General features: G+C 40.4%; 1 protein-coding gene across 2 annotated transcripts in view; it reads left to right on the plus strand.

Moving 5' to 3' along the window:
• Nucleotides 1-15,325, plus strand: part of MND1 (meiotic nuclear divisions 1 homolog (S. cerevisiae)) — a 39,449-nt gene extending 24,124 nt beyond the window's left edge. The window contains exons 6-7 of one of the 2 annotated variants that reach the window (XM_009893692.1): nt 13,352-13,396; nt 15,083-15,325. In XM_009893692.1, coding sequence (XP_009891994.1) covers nt 13,352-13,396; nt 15,083-15,189 — 152 coding nt within the window. In that variant the 3' untranslated portion in view covers nt 15,190-15,325. The remainder of the gene's footprint in view (nt 1-13,351; nt 13,397-15,082) is intronic. The other variant, XM_009893691.1, reaches the window with a different exon arrangement.
• Nucleotides 15,326-27,953: the final 12,628 nt, after the last annotated feature.

The raw sequence follows: 27,953 nt of genomic DNA on the forward strand, positions 1-27,953 counted from the left end.
TTCCCTCAAAGGCGTATTGCAGAAACAAACCTATTGTACAGAGATGATCCTCATTAAAACACACACAAACACACACAGTAATTCCAGGGTCAAAATAAAGTTTGGATGATTTATAGCAAATATCTGAAGACTCAACTAAAAGCTGAACATGTCTTGCTTCCTGAGTCTTGTGGTGGGAAAGTCATGTTTTACCATGTAACTAAATATACTATAATGTGTATTCACAAGGGGGCAAATCACAATACTCAAATACTAACTCTGTTTTTTGCTGACTTCACTGCTTGTCCTTTTAGTATCAGTAACAAATGTTTTGCTATGTGTTTTGGCTTAATTTCCTTGGGTTTTGTATTAGAAGGCTGAAGCATAAACTCTAATGCCTTCCCAAGTTTACAGCATTTGACTGCAGAATTTCAGTATTTGTATGTAACAGTTAACTACAGTAAAGAGCAGAAGAAACAAGATTTAGGGACTGACCACTAGAGGAAGCTACATAATAGTCTGGTCTTGTGGATATATTTGGATAATTCCATTTTACAGGTAGGGTATTGTAAAAATATATCTAGAATGGCAGAATATATGGCTTTCTTCTAACGCCACTGCAGTTCCGTGGTTGAAGCTTGTCTTTGCCACTTGGAGATGTTGTTTAAGCCATCTTGTGTGAGTTAGGATTGTGTAATAAATTATTCCTCTTCATTAAAGGCAGTAAAATTGACAACAGTCTTCAGAAGTAAAAGAAGAAAATAAATACCGGGATTTTATATTTCTCTCTTAAACTTGTAATCCTGCTTCAGCTGGCACAGGACAGAGCCCTTGTTTCTCAGCTTTGAGGCAGATTTTTGTAGGCTGGAGGATATTCTCATGGGGAAGCAGGCACTGTAGAGAAGAGATTCTCTATTCCTCCAGGAGAATATGACCTAACGTGTATGTGTGCAAAGTTGGATACATGTGATGCTGCTAGATTCCCTAAAGATTACCGTAGAAGACAAAGGCATGGAGAATGCAAGCTTTCAATAGTTCATAATTTATCCAGATTTTCAGAAGGCCAACAAAAAAAGCTGCACGTAACATCAAGATTAATCTGCTGCTCAAGTTTAATTCTTTCTGCCCGCCAGAGAGAGATGTTAGGGAGCTAATAAAATTTTTTCTGACAATTAATTTTATGGAAAGGTTTGTCTGGCAGCCTAAGAGTATAAATGATACAGATTTTGCTCTGAGTTGTTGGCCAGCTTGTAACTGGCAACAGCTAAACATTTTCAGTGTGCACTGTAAAATAAACATTTCTAGAATGTCAAACTTCTTGTTCCACTGTAATTAGAGGGATGTTGATTTATTGTGTAATAAAATATTGTTGGGTCTTAGATACTGTTTTCACAGTAGCCTTGCTTTGGTTACTGTATGCCTTTCCATAGGACAGTAATCTCAGAAATAGTTACATACTGACTGAAGTAAGTGACTTCTGTGTGGTATGATTGCTAATATTTCGGGGGCTGCTCTTGTATGTTGCTTGTCAGCATTCCTGGTTTACTTAGCGTGTTTTTAGAATGTCCACTTGCTGATAACTTTTGTGTCTTAGGTTTTTACCTTTAAAACAGTAATCTGAACGCGTGTAGAAAAACTGTATTCTCAAAAATTAGCAAACTGCCAGATACAACACATATAAGGTAGCCATTTTCGTGTCAACCTTTTTACTTCTGCTGTCTTTGGTTGTTTTTATCCTGTAGCAAGAGGTATAAGTGGCTCAAATGGACAATGGATTTCAAACCACGAATATCCAGATAGTTATCTTTTTGAATCTCTGAAAGTGTGATCTCAGAGGCTTCACTACCAGTCCAGTTCAGGGTTAGATTATTTTCTAAAACTAACATGGCTGTGTGAAAATGAATTTTGAGAAAACATCCAGATATTACCGAATACCACGAAAATGCCATGCTAGATATAGTATGTACTTGAAAGTGTCTTTTTTCATTGTAGATGCTTCAAAGTTTCTCATTCTGATGTGTCTAAACACTGAAAATTTCAGCTTGACAAACTGTTGTGAAGAATTATATTGGGGTGTACAGACAGTATGAGAAAATAGTTCTGGGTTTACCAGTTTCTTCATTCATCTTAATATCCTGAGGCTGAATGCTGAAAAGGTAATATTGATTTAGCTGCTCCATTTTGTGGGGTGCCTATTTGGGGTTTTATGGGGTTTTGTTTGGGATTTTTTTTGTTGAGACACCCAGCTATTATGTTCTAACATAAATTTGAAAATCTGTTACACATACAGTTGTATTTAATGTTCCAAAAACTTAATACCAAGTGCGAGATTCTTTTGGGTTTTCTTACTTATATTGGGAATAGTCCCTGTTCCTAGAGGGGGAGCAGTAGTGAAGAAATGAAATGAAGATTAGACTATCCTGACTAATGGAGAGGCTTTAAAATGAGTTGCATCAGTTTTACTCAAAATTAATCAAAATGCTGATAATTTACAAAATGGTTTAATGGATTTTCTTTTATATATTTCGGCAAAGACTATTGTTCAGAAAACATCCCAGAAAGGTTATTTAAACGAAAGAGCCTTGTCAGTGCTTTCAGTTAATGAAATATTAAGTAGCTATTTTTATAAATGTAATGATTCACTTGGAAAAGTGAATGTCTACAAATAATTTTAAGCCCGGTCTAGGTGCCACCAAGATCAATAGGGTACAGATCAAGCCTAGAGAGAGAGGGGTTTTTTAATCACCTCTAGATCCAATATGTTCAGTTTGCAATTAAGAGGATGTTTTCTAGCTACTGACCATGAAATATGCAGCTGGCATCTAAGAGACAAGCTGTGCTTTTTATGGTTTATGCATCAATACTATTAACAAAGATCTGCAATTAGAAATTAGTCATCCTGTTGAAGTTACGCTGGTGTCTCCATGCACGCTTATGTTAGCCTTAGAGGGTTAAACTAAGCTTTCTTTGGAGTGAACCAGACATTTGCTTGAAATTACATAGAAAAACACTAGATTTAAAAGCAAGCACTCCGTTTTTTACTTAGGTGCATCTTTCAGAGAATTGTATATTTAATGTATTCATCTCCTGAGGATCTGGATGAGGATATGACAGGAAATAGTCTATGGATGTTTCTGTACATAACTTGCGGGCTACCTGCTACTAATATAAACAAAACCACAAAGCCTGCCCCCCTTTTTTTTCCCTTCTTTCCACCTTCATCATGGGTTACCAGAATGGATGTAAATGTGCACCAATAATGAAAGAACGCATTTACTTGACTATTGAGCTAAGATAATATTTTTTATGCTTCCCTTCCACCCTAATATGGAGCGGGGTGGATGCTCCCCCAGTTCCACTTAGAAAGAAAGGAGAATAAATATAACAGCCACGAAAAATAATGACCACTAGGACAGACTGCTGCAGCTTAAGTTGCATGCGTGAAATGTGGGGCTTTTAACCAAAGATGGGAAGCTGAAGTTCAGAAGCATCTGAACATCTTTCACCAAAAGGCCCTAATTCTCAGCATTTCAGAGAATTTCTCTGTCTCTGTGTTTAGCCTAAAATTTGGACCCCAGCTAAGAGGTTACTCTGCAATGAAAAACTGTCCTAAATGTTCAGACACATGCATATTTGCGTTTTTATACTTCAAACACATTCTAGCAAGACTGTTCTTGGGGAGAATCAGCTTAAGCCAACTTGCTTTAAAATGAAGCTGCATTTTAGCTGGTTAAGAAAAAAAAAACCAAACAAACAAACAAAAAAAGGAACAAATTTTAAAATAGCTTGTCTTATGCCAGTGGGGTTTTACTTGGACACTCAGAAAAGAGGCAGTTGGAAGATCAAATCTTTAGCTAACATAGGTAACAGCCTCCTTAAATAAACTAGCTACTTTGGCAAGTTACCTTTCTTGAAATTAAACGAGAAAGCTCACACGGCTTATTTTTGTTCTTTCTGTTTATTTTGTTTCTTATTTGTTTATATTGGAATGGCAGAAAAAGTACCTAGGGTGAGAGGCAGACGGGTGAAATATGTGGGAATCATTTTATTGTCTGAGCCAGTAAATCTTTATGGCAAAAGCTGTTGAGCTGCTTAGGAAAGGTGGACACTTGATAGAATTTGTGATGTGGAAAATGGCTACTTGTGACTCCGTTTATGATACTCTGTGATTTAGAAATGAATCAGCAGCAATCCATTTGGCCATCTTTTAAAGCCCTGAAGACAGCATTAAATGGAAGTAAACTATAGATCATTTATATATGACACAAAAAGGCTTTTGTGGAGTGATTATTTTGCTTCTCTCTCCCAGTATTAGACCTGCTACGTTAGTTGTGTATAGTACCATTCATTCAGACTGTTTTGATAAACTTATGGTGATATTCAAAGGAATTTGAAAAAAAAAAACTGGTTTATATCTTTTCATGACTTCTGTATGCAAAATGAGGTCAGGAAAGGTATTGTGGATTTTTGTTGTCTTCAGTGCTAAGTTGCAGGACTGTCAAATGTAGTCTTCCCTGGCCTCGTTTAAAAAAATGTGTTGCCAATCTTACATGTTAGGAAATCTCACATGTGTTGTGTGATGGTAGGGTATGTTTTCATTATGGGTTTATCTGATTAGGACCATATATTATCAGTGTGTATTCCTAATATATATACCTTGTTCTGTGCTATTTAACTGCAGACACTTTTCAGGTCAGGTTGTGTGAGTGCTAGACTAATCTTGGCAGTGGTGGTGTATATGAGAGTATTTCCAATGGTTTTTCTCCCCTTCTCACTTTAACATCTTATGAACTACTTTCACTGGAAAGAACAGGATATCAGAGAAAAAAAATCTGGAATAGAGAAATAATTTGGAAACACCTAGAAGAACACAGAAATTTTGTCTTTGCCACTGCAAGAGACCTTTGTAGATTGGGAGAAATTTGTCTTTGGTATTTTGACTCAGTTTTGTATGATACTGTGGAAAGGAAACTACGGAAATACAATCCTGATGAAACTGCAGTAGTATGAATCTCAAACTACTTTATAATTGTACTCAAGGTGTATTCATTAGTAATTGAGTATCAGAAAGGGTGGTTGAATTGAACAAGTTCTAATAGGGTCTGTCATGTCTGTGCATCTGCTCAGTATTTGTATTAATGAGGTGGATAATAGAATAGAAGATATGCTTTTGTTATATTTGCGGATGACAAGAGTAGGAGGGACTGCATAGACAAAAGACAAAGTGAGATTTCAAAATGTGTATGACAAATTGCAAAGATAGTCTGAAAAACACTGAATAAAATTCAGTAGTGGCAAGTGCAAGGACAGATATGCATTCAAGGATATTGTGTTACAGAAATGATCCAGAGCAGTTGGCTAAGGGGGGAGGGTTTGAAAAAGATGTCAGGGTTATATAGTTTACTGGTTGAATATAAGACATTCTTACTGTGAAAGGTATACTGGCGAGGTGTATAACTAACTAGGGAGAAATCAGAGTAGAGCAAAAAGACGAGACATTGAGCAATTTTACAAAAATAGGGCTCAAAAGAAGGCTGCTCCTGGTGCATTTCACATATCTGTATCTCTTCAAAAAAGTAAAGGAATAGCCTGTTGCTTAGGTTCATGGAGAACTTGGCAATAAGTAAGAGCCTGAAATTGCAGGGGAAAAAAAGTTAGATGAAAAATTATTCTAATGGTAGCAATAGTCAAACCCAGAACTAGATTGCTTAGGAAATTCGTAAAAGCTCTAACACAGGAAACCTTAAAAGCAGGCTACAAATACCTCAGAAATGGCATAGGTAAGGTTGGACGTGCATTGAGTCAATGGTACAGAGACTGGAGGACCCCCTGGGATGCCTTCCAGACTCTTCTCTGCAACTTCTGTGACACATGAGGTGTGCAGCAGAATGACATCCTGAACTGGACAAAAACCGTAGCGCTCTGGGATGGGCCTCCTTGCAAAATGCAGTTCAGCAGCACAGAAGTTTGCCAAGTTTCTTCAGCTGTACTGTGGGTATGGAGTTTATTAGTAAATGAAGTGAGAGGAGGGAGTTGTCCGCTGAAAGAAAAACAGTGTTGTTAGGGAGCCCTCAATCACAAAGTTGGTGTGCTTGTTTCACTTTTGTAAGCACGTTGCTTCTCTCTGTTCTTTGGATAAGGATAGATGTACTTGAGTTATGCAACTAAGATTTCAGCGTGAGCTTTCAGGTAGAATACTTGAAAGGTAAATGGTCTTTTTCCGTGGGTACGTGATTATAGTAAACTTAAGTGCAAGAGCATGTATTTGCATAGAGGAATCTTTTGGTAGCAATTCTGACAAATTCTGTTGGACGTTTTTCAGAGAGACACTGTGTACATCCTGATGAAATTTGACAGTGTGACCTTTTCATATGGGGCAGAGGGAGCTTTTGCTGATGAGACTTGACACTTTTTTCAAACACACTAACAAAGATCGTGGACCCTTTAAAAGCATATTCCCAGAGATGTGGATCAGCTTATTAGTAGCTGTACTGTGCACTGCCATGTCTTACCGTATAGACAAGACTGGCACTATGCTATGTATTTGCTCACGTTTATTTTAAAGCATATATATACACACACACAGAGCTGTTGCAATGGAAATGCTGATTTAATTTGTTCATATATCAAAATTTTGTGATTATTTTTCTATTACAAATGTCATATTATGTTCTGTGCTTTTCAAAATAGTTGTAGATCAGTAGGTAGGATTCATAAATGTGAACACTTTTTCTTGTAGTTCTGAAACTTTATTCAGTCTAAATATAAAATGGGATACTCCTTTTTATTATTTAGTAGTATGCCAGTATAAATAATTCTATTGAAATTTTTGTGATGTCATTTAAATGAGAAATCATATCTATGCATTGACTTGAATTTAATCATGAATTCTAAAGCATTGTGACTTGTTAATTAATACCATGGGGATAAGTGTTACGTGGTATACTGCAGTATGGGGGAAGAATGATGTGTTATTTTGGATTCAAAGGAGTTGACAGAATTCTGATGTGCTATCACTCTTCTACACAAGAGCTCTTTATTCTGCTTATAAGTGGAAACACCTCTTTGGGAAGCATGGGGGGAGGTAAAGACTTCATATAGTGTAGAGGTATCTCTGCCTAATACTTGGTTACAAAACATTCTTCTAAAGCTCTTGCCGTGTTGTGAGTTACCCTGTTGACAGTGTTGTAGACTACTTAGTCTCAAGGATACTCAAATGTGGACTTTAAAGAAGGCACTTGATTGCATCATTGCCAATGGCAAGCTACAGTCTCTTGATGAGGGTCTCTGGTGTCAGTTTGTGGATGGATATGTCAGGAGTTATTAGGCAGTTAGCTTTTGTGCTCTCTGTGGATGACAGATGTATGGTTGGACTCTATGATGTTAAAGGTCTTTTCCAACCTAAATGATTCTATGATTCTCTGTATAATTTCTAAGTTCACCTTCTACCCTGGCCTTTAGAGATGGGCTCTTTATTTGCATGAGACATTTTCATTAATGGGAAAGATTTTAGAAATTTTGCCTCACAGGATATTATAATGATGCTTCTTCAAGAAAGATAAAGAAACAAATCTGTCGCAGTGTGATGATAGCAAGGTAAACAAGGTTTTTGGAAAGTGAGGGAGATTGCAAGCAAGAGAATGGATAACTGCAGAAGCCAATGTGTAATTGGGCTCATCTGAGATTCAAGTTCATATACTGTTCTTATGGTAGTCGCCATTTTTCATATTTAAATTCAATCTAAGCGAATGCAGAATTATTACTGGAATTCAAATCCCCCTAATGCAATTAAATTACCCCGACCAGTTTTCATGAGAGAGATTGGGAATCTTTGGGCTAATAAGCCTCACTGGCCTGTGAGAACAGTTGCAGCTGTTCTCTGCATTTCATGCAGAAGAATTGCGATTCACACTGTAAAATTACTCCCTCGCACACATGCTGAACACTGCAGTTGTATTTTGCATGTATCTGCTAACAGTCCCACAGGTTGATGGGTGACTGTCTCCTTGAAAAGGTACCAGTTCCCTCTGCAGTCACGCATCTTTTAAATGAGGACTCCATACAATTTTCTTGTGGCATTAGTTGTGGTAGGTCAAAACTGGCACCAAGCTATGCTAGTTTTATAAATATAGCTTTTGTTATTCTGTAGAAATAGAAGTTCCTGGACCTGAAAATTTTGTTTACACATAAAAACATTACTTACAATAATCTTTAAAGTTACCCTAAAGATGCCAGAGTAGAAGCTAGGAGAGGAAAGAAAGCTACAGCTCTTTCTTCATTTCCAAGCCTATAGGTGGTTGTGAGCTAGTTCTGGCTGTTGAGATGTTTTTAGTGTAGCTTTTGGAGCTGGAATGTGTTACCTTTACAGTCCGATTTTGAATACTATTCAGTGACTGCTTCCTTTAATGATATGTGCAGGATTTTAAAAAGTTTTTTTGAAGAACCTGAAAGTAGGTTTGGAAAATGTTTGTGAGGAGATGGTGGTGGTTGTTGCTATCATAATTGTTTTTCACCCGTGGAAGTGTCTGAAGCCTGATAGAAAGACTAACTTAGTCTCCTGGAGCATATATATCGTGTTGATGAGGCGTGTAGTGGTATTGTCCTTCTGTGGAAATATTTGAGGCTTCAACAGTTTTTGGCCATTCCATTTGGAATGCAAAATAGGACTTCTAATACCCACCACCACCCCTTCCAGGAAAAAAGTGAGCGAATCTGAGGGAAGGAGGAAAGAAAAGAGGAAAGAGGAGGCTGTAGTTCTGCAGTATGCTGAGAATGACTGTAGGGCTTCCTAAGTCAGATCAGAAACAATGTGGCCTGACCATGCTAAGGTTTGGGCCCATATATATATCGCCAGTTCAGATTTGTTCAGAAACAGTTCTGCCTGAATGTTTTTGTGCTGCTGGCCTTCACTCCTGACCAGATGCTGTCCATTTGCTTTAGAAGGCTTCTTAACTGCACCTTCTACAGCTGTCCACGTGCCCTTTTGTCAGCTTTGTCTCCTGGTCTGCTCCTGAATCCCTGCAGGTCTTTGGTAGAATGTCACTTGCCTGCATTAAAAAGCATGTTTCCAACTCTCCTTCCCTTTCATTTTAGACATTCGCTGCTGCTGGGCCTTCCTTTCACTACCTTTGCTTTCCTCTAAGGGGATACAGGGGATTGACCTTGTGATAAGGACAATCACAGATGCTTAGGACAATGGTTCAGTTCCCAGAATCTGAGCTTTTTGAGTTCCCTGCAGTTCTCCGGAGGTACCTGGGGTTGAGGGAAGAAGAGACTGCCATGAGGACTGGTCAAAACTAACTCTTTGACCCTTAGTCTGTCACTGTTCAGGGCATATTTCCAGGTGTATGTTGCTAACGCAACAGACTAGTGTTGCAAGCCATGCTGCTCCTGGAGCCTGCATTGCTGTACACACAGTGGTTGCTTTTGTTCAGTTCAGGAAAGAAAATGCAAGCTTCCGTTTTCCTGCTTAGAAAATGCCAAGCGTGCCTGAAACTGGTCAGCGGAGGATACAGGTGTGTGCCTCAGCCACGTGAATGACTTGAATCCTGCAGGCATGGGAGCAAGAAAGTCTGTTGATGCATTGTCACACAAATTGGTGAAATAAATATGTAACGTCCAGAACAAATGGATTATTCTGTTGCCTCCAGACAGCAACTGTATATATTGTCAGCCTATGTGCAGATGTATAGATACAAAGTAGAGCGTAACTAGGGCCCAGTAGTGGTAATGAGAACATCTGGAAGCATCCGGAACATATGTTGCCTCCTGTATTGTTCATCTCTTCTGCACATTTGGCCCTTTCGTTATCTTGCACAGCTTCCGTACTGGGGCACTATTTAGTAGCTGCCAAAAATCAAGTTTTGATAGAGCAGCTGTGGTCAGCAGGAGGATCAGCAGGACTCCAGCTGAGCTTGGGACCCAATGGTTGTGGTGGTTTTGGCAACTAGCCAGCTGCACTGAGCACTGCCTTTGCGTTTCTCCTTTTTACAGTTCACACAATTTGTGTCCCGATTCTTCTTTGATGTATGCGTTTTTAAGTTCTCATGTTATTGTCTTCTTTAGGTCTTAAACTTTCTGTCTCAGTGCAATCTAAAAACCAGGAAGACAATGGCTGTGTGATCCTGTGGAGCTAAAGAATAGGCCATCAGAAGTAGCATGACTTTGAGTTACATCAGTACATAAAGTAGGTGTGTCTGGGGGATGTCTGTTTTACTGCTCCTCCTTTCCCTCACCCTCCATGCATGTTCACATATAGGTGACGCAACCAATAAAAGTTCCAACAAGCAACTATGAAAGATTTCCAAGATGCAGATTCATTTATTTCTCTCAGTTCTTGTGATGGCGTTGGGGAGCTATGGAAGATGCTGGTGATGATGCAGATGTAGCTGGTGTCTTCAGGTGATGCAGGTCCATAACTGCCAATAGCTGTTTCTTCTTCCTCCTGCAGGCATGGTGTTGGATACAGCAGGCAGACAAGATCCTGCAGCGGAATTGTAGGCAAAATTTGAGCCTGATCCCAAGGGACTTTAATCTTGCCTTCAGACAGCTAGATGCTCAGCCCATAGCCACGAGGCAACAGCTGAGGCAATGACACAGTAGTTTCTGGAGAATGGATGAGATGTGTTTCCCTCCCCCCAAATTAAAAAAAAAAAGAAATATGAGGGGGAAATTGAAGTGAAGGAATTAACGGTTAGGCAGACTGCAGTGCCATTCTGCAGCAGTGGCAGTGACAGTCTCACTTGATGACAAGAGACAGTGCAAGCTGTCTTGTTTGCATGAGCTTGCTCAGGCTGGACATGAGGAACACGTGGGTGCCTTGCAAGTTGCCCAGCTAGCTGGCATTGCTGTTGATACAATACGCCTGATGATCTAAGCAACTTTCAAGAGGGCAGAATAAATCCATACCTGCATCCCTATGGTGCTACCGTGTACATGGGTGTGTGGGCAGCCAGCGTAAATGGGAAATCGCAAGCAGCCAGCACTTGCCCCAGACTCTTGTGAATCCATTTCCTGGAGATATCACGTGCCTGAGGCTTTACAAGCGGCTCCTGTTTCCCCAACCCTGAGCTGCTCTGGGAGCAGAGTAATGTGGGGGATGTGTGTTCCCACCCCTGAAGGACTGAGGCAGCCTCTTCTTTGATATTCAACCACATTGTTTGAACGTCACCTTCCCCATCCTGAGGTTCTGCCTCTGGTTGTGATCCCTCCACACTTCTACCATGACACTTCACTGCCAGTCTGTGATCAGTGCCAGGTGGTGCATGGAAAGAATGACATGGTTAAGATATTTCTTCATTTTATTTGTATAACTTTTACCCTCAGGAGTTTCTTTTGTTGGATTTTTTTGTTTTGTTGTTTCTCTGCTATTTAAGCAATTAAAGGTGCTGTCCACTTTGGGATTTCCCTGTTACAGCTTCCTGCTCTTACTACCATGATTTCATTTCTGGCCACAGCTCAGTTATAGGCAGCCACTGCCATTCTAACGACCCTGTTGCCCAACCTGTATCTGTCGGTCACCTCAGCCTTTGCTTTGCCAGAGGTAAGAAGTCACATTTTAAAAAACACGTGATCACATGTGTGCATTTTAACATGCATAAGCAATATTTGAAGGGGGACAATAGACCACACTGCCACTATTGGTGGTTTTTTTAATGCACTGTACCATATGATCACTGTGCTTTAAGCACAGGGCTGCGTGCTGAAAGCTGCAGGAACTTAGAGCTGCTGTGTGATGCAGAAGCACAGTGCTCAGCTGGTTAGCTGCTTCCAGCCAAGCAGAAGTTTCTGCTGAGACCTAGCATGTGCTGCGGAGTAGGCTGGCTGCCCCGCCATCAGGATGCTGTCACCTTCCAGTTCTGGATCCACAGAGTTTAGTATCATCCTACTTCCCCCCCCCCGCCTTCATTTCTAACTTGGTCACTTGGAGTCAAATACGGCTTTTCAGTTTTATTCTAGAGTTTCAGAAAAAAAGCTGAGGGAAGTATCATAGCTAACACATTTAAAATCTTGACCAGTGAAAGCCCTTACTCTGCAGAGTTGCTTTATGTAGCGTTAGGTATTGTTCAAAATGTCATTGGCTGCTGGTGTGTTGTCAGTGCTGCCAGTCAAGGAACTGAACAAGCGGGGGTGGCAACAAGAAGTCAGAAAATAAGGAATATCTCTCTCAAGCTAGGAATAACTCGAATTTCTGATGCATGCAAGCAAGCAAAAATGCCATCTTCTCACCCACTCTTTTTTTTTCCCCAACTTTCTTTTTTGTTTTTCTTCATGCTGTGCCCAAGCTTTCTAATTGTAGGCCATTTTTAGAAACTGCACTGGTTTTGAAATGGTATTTTACTCTGATTTAAACATTTTTCACATCACTTACTGAAGTATTAAAGGTAGAATAATAAGTGCTTACCTTCCTTTGTGCCAGCAGCTGATTTGTCAATGTAATTTAATTTTGCCTGAAGTATAATCTTTACAACAATGGATACCTGATCATATATTCACTTCTCAGTACCCCTGGAGACAAATTTCATGCTGACCATTCAAATACGTATTATCGTGCAAGTACTAACAAGACTAACTGGGAATAACTATGTTATGTGTAGGCGTGAGAACCATGATGATTCTGATAAATTCCCACGTTACAAACCAACCTGCTTGATTTGATTCAGTACTTACTTTAATGGGAGCAAGGTGATCTAAGAGGAATTTTTCTTGATACTGTTTTGCCTCATGGAAACTATATAAAAGCTATTTGTAGTAATGGCAATTTACTCATATATTTAGATCTGGAGTGATGGTAAGGGAGGGAAGCCAAGTTTAATAACCAGGAGCATTATTTTGTCTTCATTTCATGGAGGGGGGTTCTCAAAGCCCGGGAGACCTTCCAGAACTAGGTGATAAACTTCTGGATTAATGTGACAGACTGTTACCCTTGTCATTTTGTTATCTGTATAGAGTCATGCATACCTGTGTGATGGATTACTTATGTATGGAGAGGATTATAAAATATTTTCCATTTCAGTTGCCTCTGGTATCTTCAGGCCGTGTATCTAGTTCCAGTCTTGGTACAGACAATTAAGCCCTCAGGCAAACCAAACCAGGATTATTTTATTTTAAAATACACTTCAAAACCTCAAAGTTGTTCATATGTTATCTTTTATGTTTCTTTGCTCCTGTTTTTCTTTAACTTAGTTTTGTGCATGTTGGAACCTTAAAAGCGTAAAGCAGAAGCAGGGTTTGGAAGCAGTAGAATAACTTCCTTCTAGAGTTGGTTCCCTAAAAATGACATCAATAAAATAATGAAATCTGTGCCTTGAAACTATAGTATGATTTTCCTCTGCTGTATGCTTATTTTGTTTGATTTTTTTCTCTCTTTCAGGACAAACAAACAAAGTAGCCAAGGAGGCAGCCAACAGATGGACTGGTGTGTATGCATTTATATTGCTTAACACGAGTTCAGACTAGAGGAGTTTGAGTAAAAGGAGTACTTATTGTTAAGAAATATAAATTTCATTAAGAATTGATGTATGATAGCCCTTACTTACAAAAACATACAGAAGTAGATTTTGCTTATAAATCATGATTCAAAAAAAGAATACATTTTCTCAGTTTGGTTAGTGAACGTAACACAACAGATTTATTCTTGCACACCATGTTAAAACCAGCAGCTCATTTTTTTGGTTAAGCTTAAATCTCTTAAGACGAGGAAAACTTTAATGGAAATGGTGGTGGTTAGTTTGGCACTGTCATAATTTGAGATACTCAGAAAGCTTAATTCCTCCTTTCTGAATTTTCATCTGTTCCTAAGGAGTAGAATGCTTTGTGGAACCTTATTGCTGCTACCATATGATGGATGCTAATATGAAGGAGATATTTCTTAAACTAATTCATCAGCTTTGACATGCAGGAAAAATGCTACATAGTTTTGAAGAAGGTTACTGTGATAACACTTGTATGGAAGTTAAACTCAATTTTCTGTTGTTTTTTAGCTTTGCTATATTGGTATAATTTGCATTTTGCAGAGCTAGCAATATGTATGTCCTTACTTTTAAAAAAATATTTGGAATATTGTTTGTAACTTTTTTGTTTAGAATTCATCTACTACTGATGGACTGCTTACTATCATTGGTTATGCCAAGTGCAGCAAGATATTACAATCTTTTGACTGCTGTTATTTTATATCTTCATTTGCACTGGGTTGTTTACTGCATATGGGGAAACAAAGTTGTTACATATTTGAAAATAACTTCTAGGAGTACTGTTGTCAGGGCTTTCTACTTTGATGACAGGCTGTTGATCTCAAGGTCTTGAGAAAGGTAAGGCTGTAGAAGGCACTTTGCTATTTAATTAGACAATTAGGTTATATGCTGTAGCATATTTTTCTTTTGAAGAGACAGTTTTAAAACCAAGTTGTCTGATGGTTAAAGAAAAAAATATTTCTAAGGTGTGCAGACACAGTGAATGCTTCCTGTCTTAAGGAATGTTGCAATTTATGGGTGTTAGCAATGAAGGAGTGAGTTTCAACCAATACTGCAGTGAAAAATTTTGTTAAATTGAAGAGATTGTATATGCTAAAATAATAGTAATGTGATTATGAAAGAGAAATGCCGACTAAAATAAAGCTACTTGAATCTCTCCTTTTTCTTTCTTTTGTTTACTTTCAAATAAGATTTATGTTATCTGAACAAACATATGCAGGACTAGAAAGGACCTTATGGTTAATTTGAATCTTATTTTCACAGTTATAGACAGTCACACAGTAGATGTCCCATTGAAAAAGGACCTATAAAGTACTTATTATGCTTATTCACACTTTCCTCAAGCTTACACTGTAATTGTAGCTTTCAGTCTTCTCATAGAAGAGGAGCAAGAAAAGATCAAGGTAACCTCCAAAAAAGAAGACATATTTTACTTAGTACTGAGTAAAAATATGTCATTAACAAAAGCCTCCCATTTTCTGTTCTATATCTACTTAGTAATGATGTTCCCCACTAAGTACCTCTTTCACATACACAGGGAGAGTGCAAATGGAAGGATTTTGTTGTGGCCAAGACTGTAATTCATGCTTTCCTAAACATTAGAAACTGAATGTTTTTCATTCTGTTTACAGATAACATCTTTTCAATAAAGTCCTGGGCCAAACGTAAATTTGGATTTGAAGAAAGCAGAATTGACAAAAGTTTTGGAATCCCAGAAGATTTTGATTACATTGATTAGTGTTCAGCAGTTGATGGCTGACACAGTTGTACATAGTTTGTTACATATTCTCAGTTGGCATTTAAATATGTATCTGAACCCTCTCTGAACAACTGACCACAGGTTTTGTTAAAGCTAATAAAATTCTAAAAATATTTGTTGTGTTTCCTTTTTTTCCTTGTAAATTTCCTTGTAAATTTCCTTTCTGGACAGTAAATCACTTGGTTACTTCTATGAAAGACAAACTAAGAATGGTTGGCGGTTATAGGGAATAATTATCACAAAGTCCTGAGACTGGTTCTTACTCTTCTTTTGCTTAACTGGGAGCAGTACTAAGAGCAGAAAGTTCCAGGGATTTAAGTTTAAACACTTTGAAGATTCTGGAGTGGAAATAACAGGGGACGATGTGGAATAGAATGAATTTTCCCTCATCATGACAATGAAATACGAAAGATGGAGAATCCATTAATGGAAACCAGTGAAAACAGTGAGGATGTGAGTAGAAAGGCAGAGACCTGGTTTTAGGTTGTTCGTTATTGTGTTGCTAGAGCTGCTTGTAAGTTTAATGACAAAATTTTGTTTGCTGTTGGAAAATACGAGTTCATCAGAGCTAAATCTGTTCCAGTGAATATACAGTATTTGACACTGAAAAAACTTCTCTGTTCAACATTATTACTTCATAGAGAGGGAGCAAAGAGCACCCATCCATCCATTTGCACCACAGTGCACCAGGATTTAGGATGCTAATCTGGGATGTGACAGACCAAATTCAATTTGCCATTCAAATTCAATAGAAGATGCTGCACGTCTTTGGGTTTAGGTACGTTTTTCAATTTCAGACTTAAAAAATAGCCAACCAAAATAATACACTTCAGAATATCTCATTTTTGTTTGGTGAAATTTCACAAGAACCTCACTTTTTATCAGCTTCTGGTTCCTAGCTCTGATCGCTGCGTGGCTACAAAAAGCGGGGTGGAGAGTACAGACCGGTTTCGTACCTCCCACAGCTATGGATTGCGAGACGGCGTTTCTGCTGTACAACTGGAGGATATAAGCTTTACCTTCACAAGGCAGGTGGGCCTGCTGCAAGGTAGATGCACATATCTCGGGAAAGTGTCTGTCTGTCTGTCTTTTATGGAACCTCTGATGAGAGTATCGCTGAAAAGGTGACATTTAGCTGGAGATATGCTCAGAAGTCTGTCTCCTGTGACCTTTTCAATTAAAAAGCAGCTCAGTGCATGTTAAAATCCAAGGATTTCAGGTGTGCCCCCAGCTATTGTCATCCCATGTCTATGAAGACAGCAAAGTTATTGGGAAGATACCAAGCGGAAGATTTTCCTCTTACAGAGGTAGCGTAGCAAGTTATCTGTTGCCTAAAGGAAAATGTACGTGATGCCTGGCACACAGCAAAATGTCACTGTGCCTACAACATTGTTGAAATGGAGGCGTTTCCTTTTCTGCGTTTCGAAAGATTTTATTCCAAATCTATCCAATCTTTAACATAAAATGTGTTAGTAACTGAGTAACAGCTTACCAGCTGCTAACTGGGCAAAGCTTTAATGCAAGTAGGTAGTACTGAGCTGAATGCAGTGTTGCTTACCAGGCCCGGCTTTTGCCCCGTGAACCGACTGCTATCCACTAAAGCTACGCGATGGAGCCAAACCCAAGTACTGATACACATGTAGCTTGGGTGGTTGTTCTTACTCTTGGATTTTGTGTGCTGAAACACTAAAGAAAGAGCTTTTTCTGTTCTTTGTCAAATATCTCTCAAGTGATTTTTTTTTTTTGGCTAAATGTCTTTTTTTTTTTTTTTTTTTCCCCCCTGTAAGTCTGTTCTGCACCACCCAAAAGGTGACAGAAGCTCTTTGGCACATCTGCGTTTGAGAGCACATATCTGCCACACACAAGAGATGACGATGACTCAAAAAGCTTGTTCGTATGAAGGAGCGCTGAGCACATGAGCTTGTTGATAGTTCTTACCTCTTAGAATCACTTTCACGTGGCTGAACTTCTACTCATCAAGGAGTCTCAGGTAATTTATGGCCTGTAGCAGTTAGTGCACCAAGACTTCCTCTGGTACCTGTGGGGATGAGGGTTTCTTACTGATTTTTACTGCTTTGGCTACTTTCCAAATTCAAGAAGGAAATGAAGATGACCAAGCTATGTAAGTTTAGCTGCAATATTGTGGCTTCCTCTCTGTAGGGTGAAAGCATTGCGGACCGTAATAAACCCATTAAGTATAATAAATAGCAACTAAATAACTGTACTTGAGGTAGACTTGCTTAGAGATGCTACAGTCAGCCAGCACGAGCAGTACCTTTAAAATGTCAAACGGTCCTCATGCTTTGGACACAAAACATAAGTAGTTCAAGTGCAAGGAATTTCTAGCAATATAATTTTCTGTAGAGTTTTGGGTTTGTTTTACAGGTCCAGAATAGAACACAGACATGCAGTCGTACCCTATTTTCTACTCCTGTCTTCTACTTCTGGTGTCGGTTAGCAAGCCTGGCGGGTGAATGTGTCTCCTCCTGTAAGAACACAATTTTGGAACAACCAGAACAGAAGTTTCTCAGCTAAAGAGAGGCAGGGAAGAGGCAGCGCGTTATCAGAAACTGATGCTTATTCCTCTAGCGGAATTGATATATTTCGTGCTACCTTTCTCATGATTCTGCATTTTTAGTGTAGGTGACTTTCAACAGGAAAAGCAAATCCAGATCCTTTCTGAGACAAAAAGAGGCAATTTGTATGTCTTGAATACTCCAAGACGCTTTCAGACTGCTGCATCTACTCACTCTTGGAAGCTTTTCTTCTTAAAAAGATATGCAGTAGACTGCTAAATCCCACAGTATGAAACCATGTATGATTATGTGGTTTGAGATGTGTGTTCACTTTAATTTTTAAGACAAGTTGAGACTTCTGTTTTCTGCTGAGTTAAGAGTCACTAACTGTTAAAATGATTTTCCTTCTCCTGAGATGTCTTTGGCCACTAGCCTATAACAAAAATTAAAACAATCAATCTGATCTTGTGTCCCAATTTGTTTCTTCAGAGTTTTCCTGAGATAGAATCTGCGTTATTTCTGAAGAATCTAACATGAAAATGGTGGGGCTTAAATACTCACTTCTGCTGTCACTCTTGTGGTTATGTCTCAGCTATATTATGCCTATGTCTTCCTCTTTTTTTTTTTTCCTTCCCTCCTGCCCTGTGGTTTTTTTGCCCATGTAAGGTAAATATTTTCAACTGTTACAGCTAAGTCAGGAGGTCAGGCCCTTACTACAATTCAGGTTTATAATTAAAGCAGCTACTGCTGCAAAGTATGGAAATCAAAGGCGGTTGTTTTTAGCAGAGCCTGCAGCTCTTAGAGGAGCACTGATAGGTCCAGCTTGTCAAAATAATCTGACGAGGAGTTTATCAGCGCAGTACCAGGCTGAGGTGTTGGGTAAACCTACTCTTTGGGACTGATGCTGATTAACCACTGTGCAGCAAAGACGAGAGAATATTTGTTTGTACCTGATCTACTTAGAAACCTTACCAGCTTAAAGAAAGTTTGCTGACTGTAGCCGCTCTGAAACAACCTATTCTGCCTCAGCTTTTCTTTTAACTACCCATCTGCGTGCTCTGTACAACACCAAGCATGAACTCCAGGGCCCCCTTTGTGGTACTTGCAGAGCATTAAAATGCTAACAGTCACAAGGGTTTAGGTTGTGACGTAATTCAGCTGCTAAACCTTTCATTAATGTATCCTCTGAAATGCCATTACTTTCTGGGGGTGTAGTAACCTACATGTTATAAAAGGGAAAATCCGGGCTCTGAAGCAAATGGCACAGTGATGCTGTGACCGAGTGGCAAAGCTGGAACTGAAACGTACCGGGAGAAGGATGGGAAAGGAAACCCAACCTGTGATGATAACTAAGAAGTTTGATGCAAGAACTCCTTACAGAGCCCTCCTGTCGCCAGGTGTATTTCCACTAGTCAGGGGATCCGGCCTGTGCTTATCTTCACCTTGTTTCTTGTAGAGGTGAGGTTTCTAGGATTAGGTTTTCTGTCATTCCTCTCCTTCTTTTCCGTCCCAGTGTTCTTAAATTTCGCAGTGAATTTCAGCCAAATTTCGGGGCTGCGACATGAGCTCACAATTTATCTGTTCTGCTTGGCTGGCTGCCTGATAAAGACAGGCTTTCCCTTTCCCCCTGCCAGCTCAGGGACACGAGAGGGGGCAGAGCGTGCTGGGGGTGGGAGGAGGAAGGAAAAATGTCGAAGATGGCTGTAAAAGAGCTGGAAGCATTTGGTGCCTTCTGGTGGCGGGGTTTATGTGAGGGTCTGGCAGCATTGCTGGGGATGAGATGGGATGGTGTGTGCATCGTTTCGGTGGGAAAGAACAGGGATCTGGGAATCTGGTCTCTCGGCAGCCTGACTTTGTTACTTCTGCTGCTTGTGGAGCTGTGATTGTTAGTCTGGGGGTTTGTGGCACTGTAAAATTACATACGGTTTTACTGAGACAGCAGTTAGGTACCTCGCCTATTCTAGAGAATCAGCACACCCCAGAAGTGCACATCTGGTGGCTTCAACAGCTGAAGTCCTTGGCTAATCCTCGGTGTCACGCAGGTGGCTGGATTCTTCCATATGCAGTTAGTGGCTGTCTAAATACAATGCTTGTGTAAACATTCCTGTGCTTAAGGGATCTGCCTTCACAGGAGCAATAGCCTTTCTCTTCGGCTTCCGTTTCTTCTTGTTCCTTTTGCATTTTGTCTTCCATCCCTCCACTGTCATTTCCCTTTCAGATTTGTGTACAGAAGCTACGTAGGCTGAACGAACACCACGCTGCAGGCGGTACAGATGGTTGCCTGTCTTACTCCTCCTCTTGCTGACACGCCTGTCAGCGCACACCGTCCCATGCACAGGCATATAGGAAGGCAAGCATCTATATGTTAGACTTGCCTCTTCAAACTGCATGTGCGGGTCAAGAAGACAAGAGGGCAAAACCGGCCCACCACCACAAGCACCACTGAACATTTCAGGGTCACTTCAGAAGCTTTATAATGCCCCACAAATGAACGAACAGGTTTTATATTATGGATAATTTGCTCATCGGTCATTACTTCACCTAACCTAGTCAGAAAAATTTTCCTTTTGGAAAGAAAGAATTCCTGGTGAAGTATTTATTAAAAACAGCTTTCAAGCAAAACCTGCTGGGCAATTTTCTGTTTCCGGTTGTTTGATGAAAACTCAAGATATTCTGAGAAACAAAGAGCCTTTCCACGTGAAAGACTTAATTTAAAAAAAATAATGCATCCTTTTGTTTCAAAAAGTCTTACTGGTCTATTGGCAACCTGCCGTAAAGTAAATCCCATAACCAGTCCAAGGGGTACTTTTTCTCAGGTGAGGTGATGAACTTGAACTGTGCTGCTACTGAAGCTCAACAGAAAAAGCTGTTAAAAATGATGGCTCCTAGAGAAAGGCAATGGAGGAAGAAGTTGTGTTTGAAGTGAAAAGGGCTTGAGTTACCGCCTGCATACTGAAGCCGTGTATGGATCCACCAGACCTTTGTTGGTGTCACCCACCTTTAGGCTTCGTGTTGGTGGCATCTTGAGATCAAATTGTTATGATGAGGTGTGAAAGCTGGGGTTTTTTTTCTCATTTCTGCAGTCTACGGTGGGAAACATTACATTTTTCCCTTCCCCTTTTTGTTTTGTTTTTTCTTTTTACAGGCCGGGGAAGTACAGGGAAAAAAGTCAATCCCATCATATTGTCTTGCATTACCATTACTAGCCATTGAAAATAATGCACCTGGCTGATCCTAGCATGCTACAGGATTTTTGATGGAAGATAAAAGTCAGATTTTCATATCTTGCTCTCAGTTTATCAGAAAAATTAACTGAGTATTGAGTCAGATTTTTTTCCCCCCTATTATGCTGTACTTGGTCAAACACATCCTCCCAGTGGCAGAAATGCTTTTTGATTAATTTTTTTGCATGGGCATCAGTTAATCACCATAGTAAATTATATTCCTCTGTGGGCTTTCTTTCCTGCTAAAATATATTCTAGGGAATATGCTTTTCACTATGTTTTTAAAATCCAGTCAATTTCTGAAATCAGTCACCCAAAAGTTGAGGCTTTGTAGCAGACCTGCTTGTTATTACATGGTCATTAATATCGTATCTGTTTGAGAAGGATATGTAAGAAATCACACCAAAGAGAGTTATACCAAGAGCTCCAAAGCACCAGTCTCAATATCATCTGGTGAAAAGCAAAAAGCTTTTTTTTTCTTTTTCTCTATGCACTGATTTCAATGAGGTATTTATCATTAGCATCCTTGGCTATTACAGAAAAAAAAAAAAGGAAAAAAAGCCTGGATTATATCCTCTGGTTTCAGTGCAACTACTGTCAAAGGTTCAGTGAGTGAGTAATTTTTTTTAACAGCTATTTTGAACAAACCAGCTTCAAATCCATCTTTGGAGTCCATCTTTCTGGTCCTTTCAGTCAAAGGTGCTACAGAAGTACTGGTTTACTGTACTGTCCTTAGATTAAAGGTGGTAAAAATGAAAATAGTTAAAATAATTCAAAATCAAAACTTCAATTTAAAATGTTTTGTTCAAAATTGGTTATCACATCTTTGAAGCTGTCTTTTTCTTTACCAGGGGAGCCCTTTCCTTATCATTAACTGTCTAAATTGTTAGAAGATTGTACAAACCTGGGAAAACCATGCATGTCTGAGTAGGACATGTGTCTTCACTCTTTTGAGTAGGCATGATATAAAATCTGCATTTTGGGGTTGCATATTTTCATTCTTATTCTTTCTGCAATGCTTATGCTAGTTACTGAAACAGAGAGCATTTTCTGTTAAGTGCCCTTTACTGATATGCAAATTTGGCTGTTAACTTGATAGGAACTTGGGAAATTATAAAGGGGAATTTAATTTCAAATTTTTGGTTCTTTTTAGGCTTTCGCCTTGTCAGCCTTGAGCCAACAGAGCGGGCGTTGTCTCACCTCTGTTTTGGACCGACTTCCTGAATTAGAAAATCATAAATGAAAAGCAGTGATTCCTGACTTGCTACGCAAGTATTGCCTATACCAACCCCCCAGCTGCATGATCCAGCTTTTGGTAGGAAGCAGATTTAAAACAATAGCAATAGGGTTTTGTAAAGTTATTTGCCTTTCTATGGTTACAATTATTGGTTAGTATGTCTCCATCCTGAATTAAGGCCAGAGGAAGGAGGATTTGCTGCTTAAAAAGCACTACTAAGATCTACACTTCGATCTACATTTGATAGCAGTTCCCCTCTCAGCTCTTTTAGACGACTTTTTTTTGGATATAGCAATCCGAACAAACACTTATCTTGGCAAGTGTGCAGTGAATACTTTCACTAATGCAAGCACTTTTGCATCATAAACTAGTACCCAGTGGTGTAAGCAACCATTTACAGTTAAAAAATTCAGAGGACCAAGCTTGCAGGTGTACAATGGAGTTACTGAAAGAAACCATTTGATACCAAGCTATCTACTTGACAATGTAATTTTTTTCAAGATAATATATTTCAGAGGCTGTAGTTTCATTCACCAAGCCAATGCTAATGGAATGGTTCTGTCACCTCTTGTATGAACCACAGCAATGATGGTGGGACATGCGGTTTGAGCTTTTACTAAAAAGAAAGAAGTTTTGTCAAGAAGCCAGTGGAAGAAGAACCTTCGAGCAGCACCAGTCTACTTGAAAAAACAAACATTTCTGCAGCATGCGCCTCTACAGACTCGTTTGATTGCCGAGTACTTCAGAAAGCATCCAGATCTGATTGAGTTAATTCTCTCATCCATTTCTGCGTTCACATCCTGCAAAAGCCCGGGGTTTGCCTCTTGTCTTTGCTCCACCTGACAGGTGTCATCTTATCGTGGGTTTTAGCCGTTAGAGGCTGGCCCTGGGAGTCTGGGCTGCAAGGATCTCCTTCCAGCGCTGCAGGTGGCTGTGAGGACAGATACTGCTCCTTCATTGCTTGTGTGCAGAGAACGGCCTTGAATCTTGCTGGAAAGCTGACAAGCTTTTGATAACCTGGCATGAAAAATTCTGCAGCAGTGCTAGTAGAGCATTACTCCCTCTAGTTTAAAGCTCATGCCCACGTCTTCTTTCTCTTTGAAGTTTGGAATAGAGCTAATGCACATGTCCAGCCTCCTGTCCCTCAGCCTTCGAAGCAATAAAAATAGACAGTAAATACAAAACAGAGCAAAGACTAAAGATGAGGGGAAGAAAAAAACTCATGACTTCTACTCTGAAGTCAACATTTTAACATTAAGTGTGAGAGAGAGAGACCCATGAAATGTCTTTTCTTCTCTCTACCTCATGTTTGAATCCCAGGTCAATGTAAACCAGACTTTTTTTCTTCACAGAGGATGAGTACTATCACTTGCAGCCTCACATGGCTGCTCCCAAGATGGGAAACCTGGGGGCAATATAAACAAGTAGCTTTTATTAGCTTGCATTTCCCTTTAATGGGAAAGAAAATTTTAGGTGCCAGTGACTTCATGCTCGCAATAACCATGAGTAGGTGACTTTTTATCCCCTGCTGCAGAGGGATGGTCTCTCATTGAGAATGCCTCTGGCTGTACAAGGTAGTATCTCCTCCTTCTTCCTTAGGACTTGAGCTACCCTGGCAGAAATTAACCCCTTCACTGTAAAGAGCAGACTCAGGAGGTGATGGACCCTTCCAAAATGTCACAGCTCTTCCTGGTTTTTCAGAGACCAGGGGGCTGGGATGATGGGGAAACCCCTCCATGCACACTGTAAAGGGGTGACCTGTTTCTGCTTCGGCTGGAGTAAATCACAGGTGGGCAGTTCGGGGCTATGTGCTTGTTTCAATATACGCTAGATTTTACAGGCTGCTTTTTCAGCAGCTCCCCCACAGCTGATGAGGAAAATATTTGCCACCAAGGTGTGCAGTCAGCATCATGGTAGCCCTTGGGGTAGCAGGCGCTTCTCAGTTTCCCTTCTCCGTGTGGCAGCCGCAGGAAGAAGTGAAACACGTGAGTGTAAAGGTAGCGTGGCGAGCGGGAGCGCTGCCCTCCTCACTTCGGTCAGTCACGCATGCCCTCGCGTTTGACAGCTGTGAATTTTCAGTCTATGGGGGAGCAAAAAAAAAAACAACCCACCTCCTTCGTAGTAAAACTGAATGACACAAAAGAAAATGACAGGCTAATTGAATTAATGCGAGGAGAGGTGCTCACCAGTTGCTGGCTTTTGCTCGCTGAGCGATGCAATGCCAGTCAGCCTGACCAAAGCTGTGTCTTGGGAGAAACTTTCTCTCGAGTCCCCCATCCACAGCTTTGAAGGTCATAAAGACACAGTGATACGAAGCCGTGACAGCTCCATTTAGCCTTGCCGTTCCACACCACTTTAAAACATGTTATTTTAGTTCTTTGGGCCATCTCATCAGGTTATCAGTCCAGTTAGGGGAATGGGATGCTGCTGGTTCACCATCCTTTAAAATAAGCTCTGTACCATAAATGCTTTCTTGTTATTCTCAAAATCAGTTTCCATGGTAACTCTGTCACTGGAACAATCTTTTTGTCGATGAAAAGGAGGAAAATCATTTCCTTTTTAGGAATCCTCTGCTCAGCCTAGTAAAATTCCTTTTTTACTTGAACCCTGTTCACCTTTAGGGAATCAGGATTCCTGCCTCCACTCTCCCACCAAGTGTGCCCTGGGTTTCAGCCCCACAATTTCCCTCTTCCGCTCCTTTCTGCCTTCTGAGTTGAAATGGGTACCTATTGATTCAGGGATGAAAATCTGGGAGGTTTGTGCTGCAGAATTCCTTGGCGTGTGGCTTCCACCTTACCTTTTCAGCTAAAGCTTCTTGAATCGCACCCGATTTTTATGGAGACAGAGTAATTTTGCTGGGGCGCTCTCTGCAGCGGGGCTGGGAGGTAGTGTACCGCGAGATGATGCAGGATATTGTGCCTCTGGCCTTTCCCTCGTTGCCAATGTTTTCTTACCTCCCAGCCCCAGGACGCCTTTCAGCCGGAGCGCCTGATGCCATGGCAGAGCCCGGTAATCTGCTGTAGGCTGCGGAGCTTCTCTCGAGGAAAACTTGTGAGATTACTCATGCAAAGAGCCTCTGCGAACAAGCCTCAAACGCTCCGTGTTTTGTAATGTCTTGCTGCGAAAACAGCTGTTGTGTGTTGAAATGAGACGTGAGATGCAGCTTCGGCCCGCTGTGGAGAAAAGTTAGCTCTCTCTGCAGCATCAAAGGGCCTCGAGACTGAAGAGATTTTGTTGAAAAATGTGCTTCTGTCAAATGCAACTTAAAGTGCAGTTCCATCGCAGCTTAGCCTCTAGAAGGGACCAACCCGATCCTATCTTTTCATAAGCATCATAAACAGTATTGCAAAGTTTTTTTCCTTTAAATGAATCCTTTTTTCCTTGGTTCGCAGGTAAAATAGAGGTAAAAGGTAAAGATCTTACTCCACAGTGCAATTTCTCCAGCAGAAGCTTTCCTGGTGTGCTTTAAGCACAATACAGTCTCTTTTGCTCCCGGCCCCTCAGCAGGTTACTGAGTGTTCTTCAGCATCTGCCTCAACCTTCCCCGGGGTTCAGAGTACAGCTCTGCTAAATGCTGTGCAAGGCACTGCCAATCTGTGTTTCTTCAGAGCTGTTCAGGAGAAACGGGTTCTACTGAAACCACTGGGAGCCTACAAATCTGTCTGAGTTAGTCGCAGGTCCCTTCCCTAGAGTAGCTAGATAAACTCAAATAAATAAGGGAGATTTTGTGAGGTTTTTTTCGCTTAAGCTTTCTGTTGTCAAAGAGAGCAGGATTGTAAATCATCCTTTATTGCAGGAGCAGCTGAGAGTCATTGTGCTTACTACAGTTTTCAGAGCCCTTGGGTAGGGTCTGGGGTCTCAACACAGACCGGCAGTAATGCAGATTTTTTGCTGAATAACTGTTTTTGGAAGTGACAGAAGTCTCATGTCCTTTTTCAGTTTGAGAATCAGTCTTATCAGCTTTCAGTGCTTTTGAAGGATGGATGCATTACCTTCAACTACTTAAAACAGAAATTGAAATAAACCAACTTTCAAGTTTAGTCCAGTAAGCTTTTTCCCCCCTTCTTTCTTGTTTGGAATGAGAGGGTTTCCCAGGAGAGCGAGAGGTGAGTTTGCACTCTTCCCTTGAGAAAGTTGCATCAAGCATCCTCTCTTTTCTTTTCACATGCTGGTCATGCTAAATGGAATAAAAATATCTTTTGGATTTTTTCCCAAATGGATGGAATTGAGATGCTTAGATTTGTGTAAAGAAAAGAAGGATAACCTAGCGCTTTTGCTGAAGATTCATGAGTTGCCATAAAGCCCAGATGTATCCCTTCATAGGTTAAGAGTTACGGTATGTCCATGCAAACTCTCTACCTCTGGCTGCTGGGACTATGAATCATGTGGATATATGCGATTCTGGTATTTTCATTGTTGGTTACTTGCACAAAAAAATGACCTTTTAGAAATATCAGCCTGTCCCCCATGCTATTGTACATCATATTAGAATATAAATATATAAATAACTTCAGAAAATTTTCTCCTATGACTTTTTTTTACTTTTTGGTTTACACATATTTTCCATTGGTAAGATCATTCCTTAATGAATGCATTTAATTGTTTTTGATCATCCATAATTGTATGGCCACAGATAAATCCAAGTAGTGAGGCACCAATTCAAAAGTTTGTATTGAGTCGTGATCTACTTTTTTATATGCTTAATTAAGAGAAAATAAAATATAATGCCAACAGACAATACAATTCCTTTAAACAGTATTTCTAGCTTGACTGGTAGTGCGCTTCTACATCCATATGATTTACTCTCCCTCTCTGTCTGTCCAGTCCTCTAGTTCCTGCTCTTCACACATGGCAATTACCCGGTCACAAATGTATTTTCAGGCTGAAACTTCCACTCTTTTTGCTCTAAGAAAAGCAGTTACAACCCTCCTCTTGGTGTTTTGGGGAATTGCGATAGTGATAAATTGTCTCTCGAGATTCCTCTACTAACAGTTTCTAGCACATCTGTAAAAGAATATTATTAGCATCAGTCATCAGTCCTACTTAATGATTCAAAGTGTTTAACCTAACTGTAAACAAGGAAAAAAAATAATCAGTTGTTAAGATGCTTTTTTGTTACAGTAATGAATGCACACATGTGTGCAAGACAGTAAGCCTTCTCCTGGACCTAAAGAGTTTGGAGACTGAGAACAAGGTCCCACTGTTACCACATCTGCACAAAGATGGGTTCGCAGTGCCTTCACCTGAGAGCAGGGGGCTGATGAAGCACCCCTCTACAGCACAGAGAGCAGGAAGGAAAGACACGGGCAGATGTTGGCCTTGCGGCACTTGGGCTTCTCCTCAGGTCAGATAATGGGCTTTGGGCAGCTGAACGGTGGTGTGGGCTGCTGGAGCAGTACTGGACAATGCTTGTGGGGAGTCAAACCTACCCCACGGGATTTTATCCTAACTTTTTTCTTCCAGGACTTAGACGAAACGGCTAAACTGAGCCACGACAGTGGTGGGCAAGGAAAAGGCAGGTGGATATTCACCACCCTGCAGACCTTGGCACGCAGCTCCAATGAGCCCGCACCGTATTTCTGGCTGTTTTTTTTCAATTCTCTTCAATTTTAATGGCTGAAGAGATCTCAAAGTTGGAACAAAACTGAGAGCGACAGGGCCCTGGACATCTCCTGGAGCTCAGCAGCGGATGCTCATTGGTGGCCATGCAGGTGCGGGCCGGCTGCCCCGCGTCCTGAGGGCAGGGCAGGGGGGCAGGGGTGGGAC

This window comes from Charadrius vociferus, unplaced genomic scaffold (genome assembly GCF_000708025.1).
Source record: "Charadrius vociferus isolate BGI_N301 unplaced genomic scaffold, ASM70802v2 scaffold59, whole genome shotgun sequence".
Lineage (NCBI taxonomy): Eukaryota > Metazoa > Chordata > Aves > Charadriiformes > Charadriidae > Charadrius > Charadrius vociferus.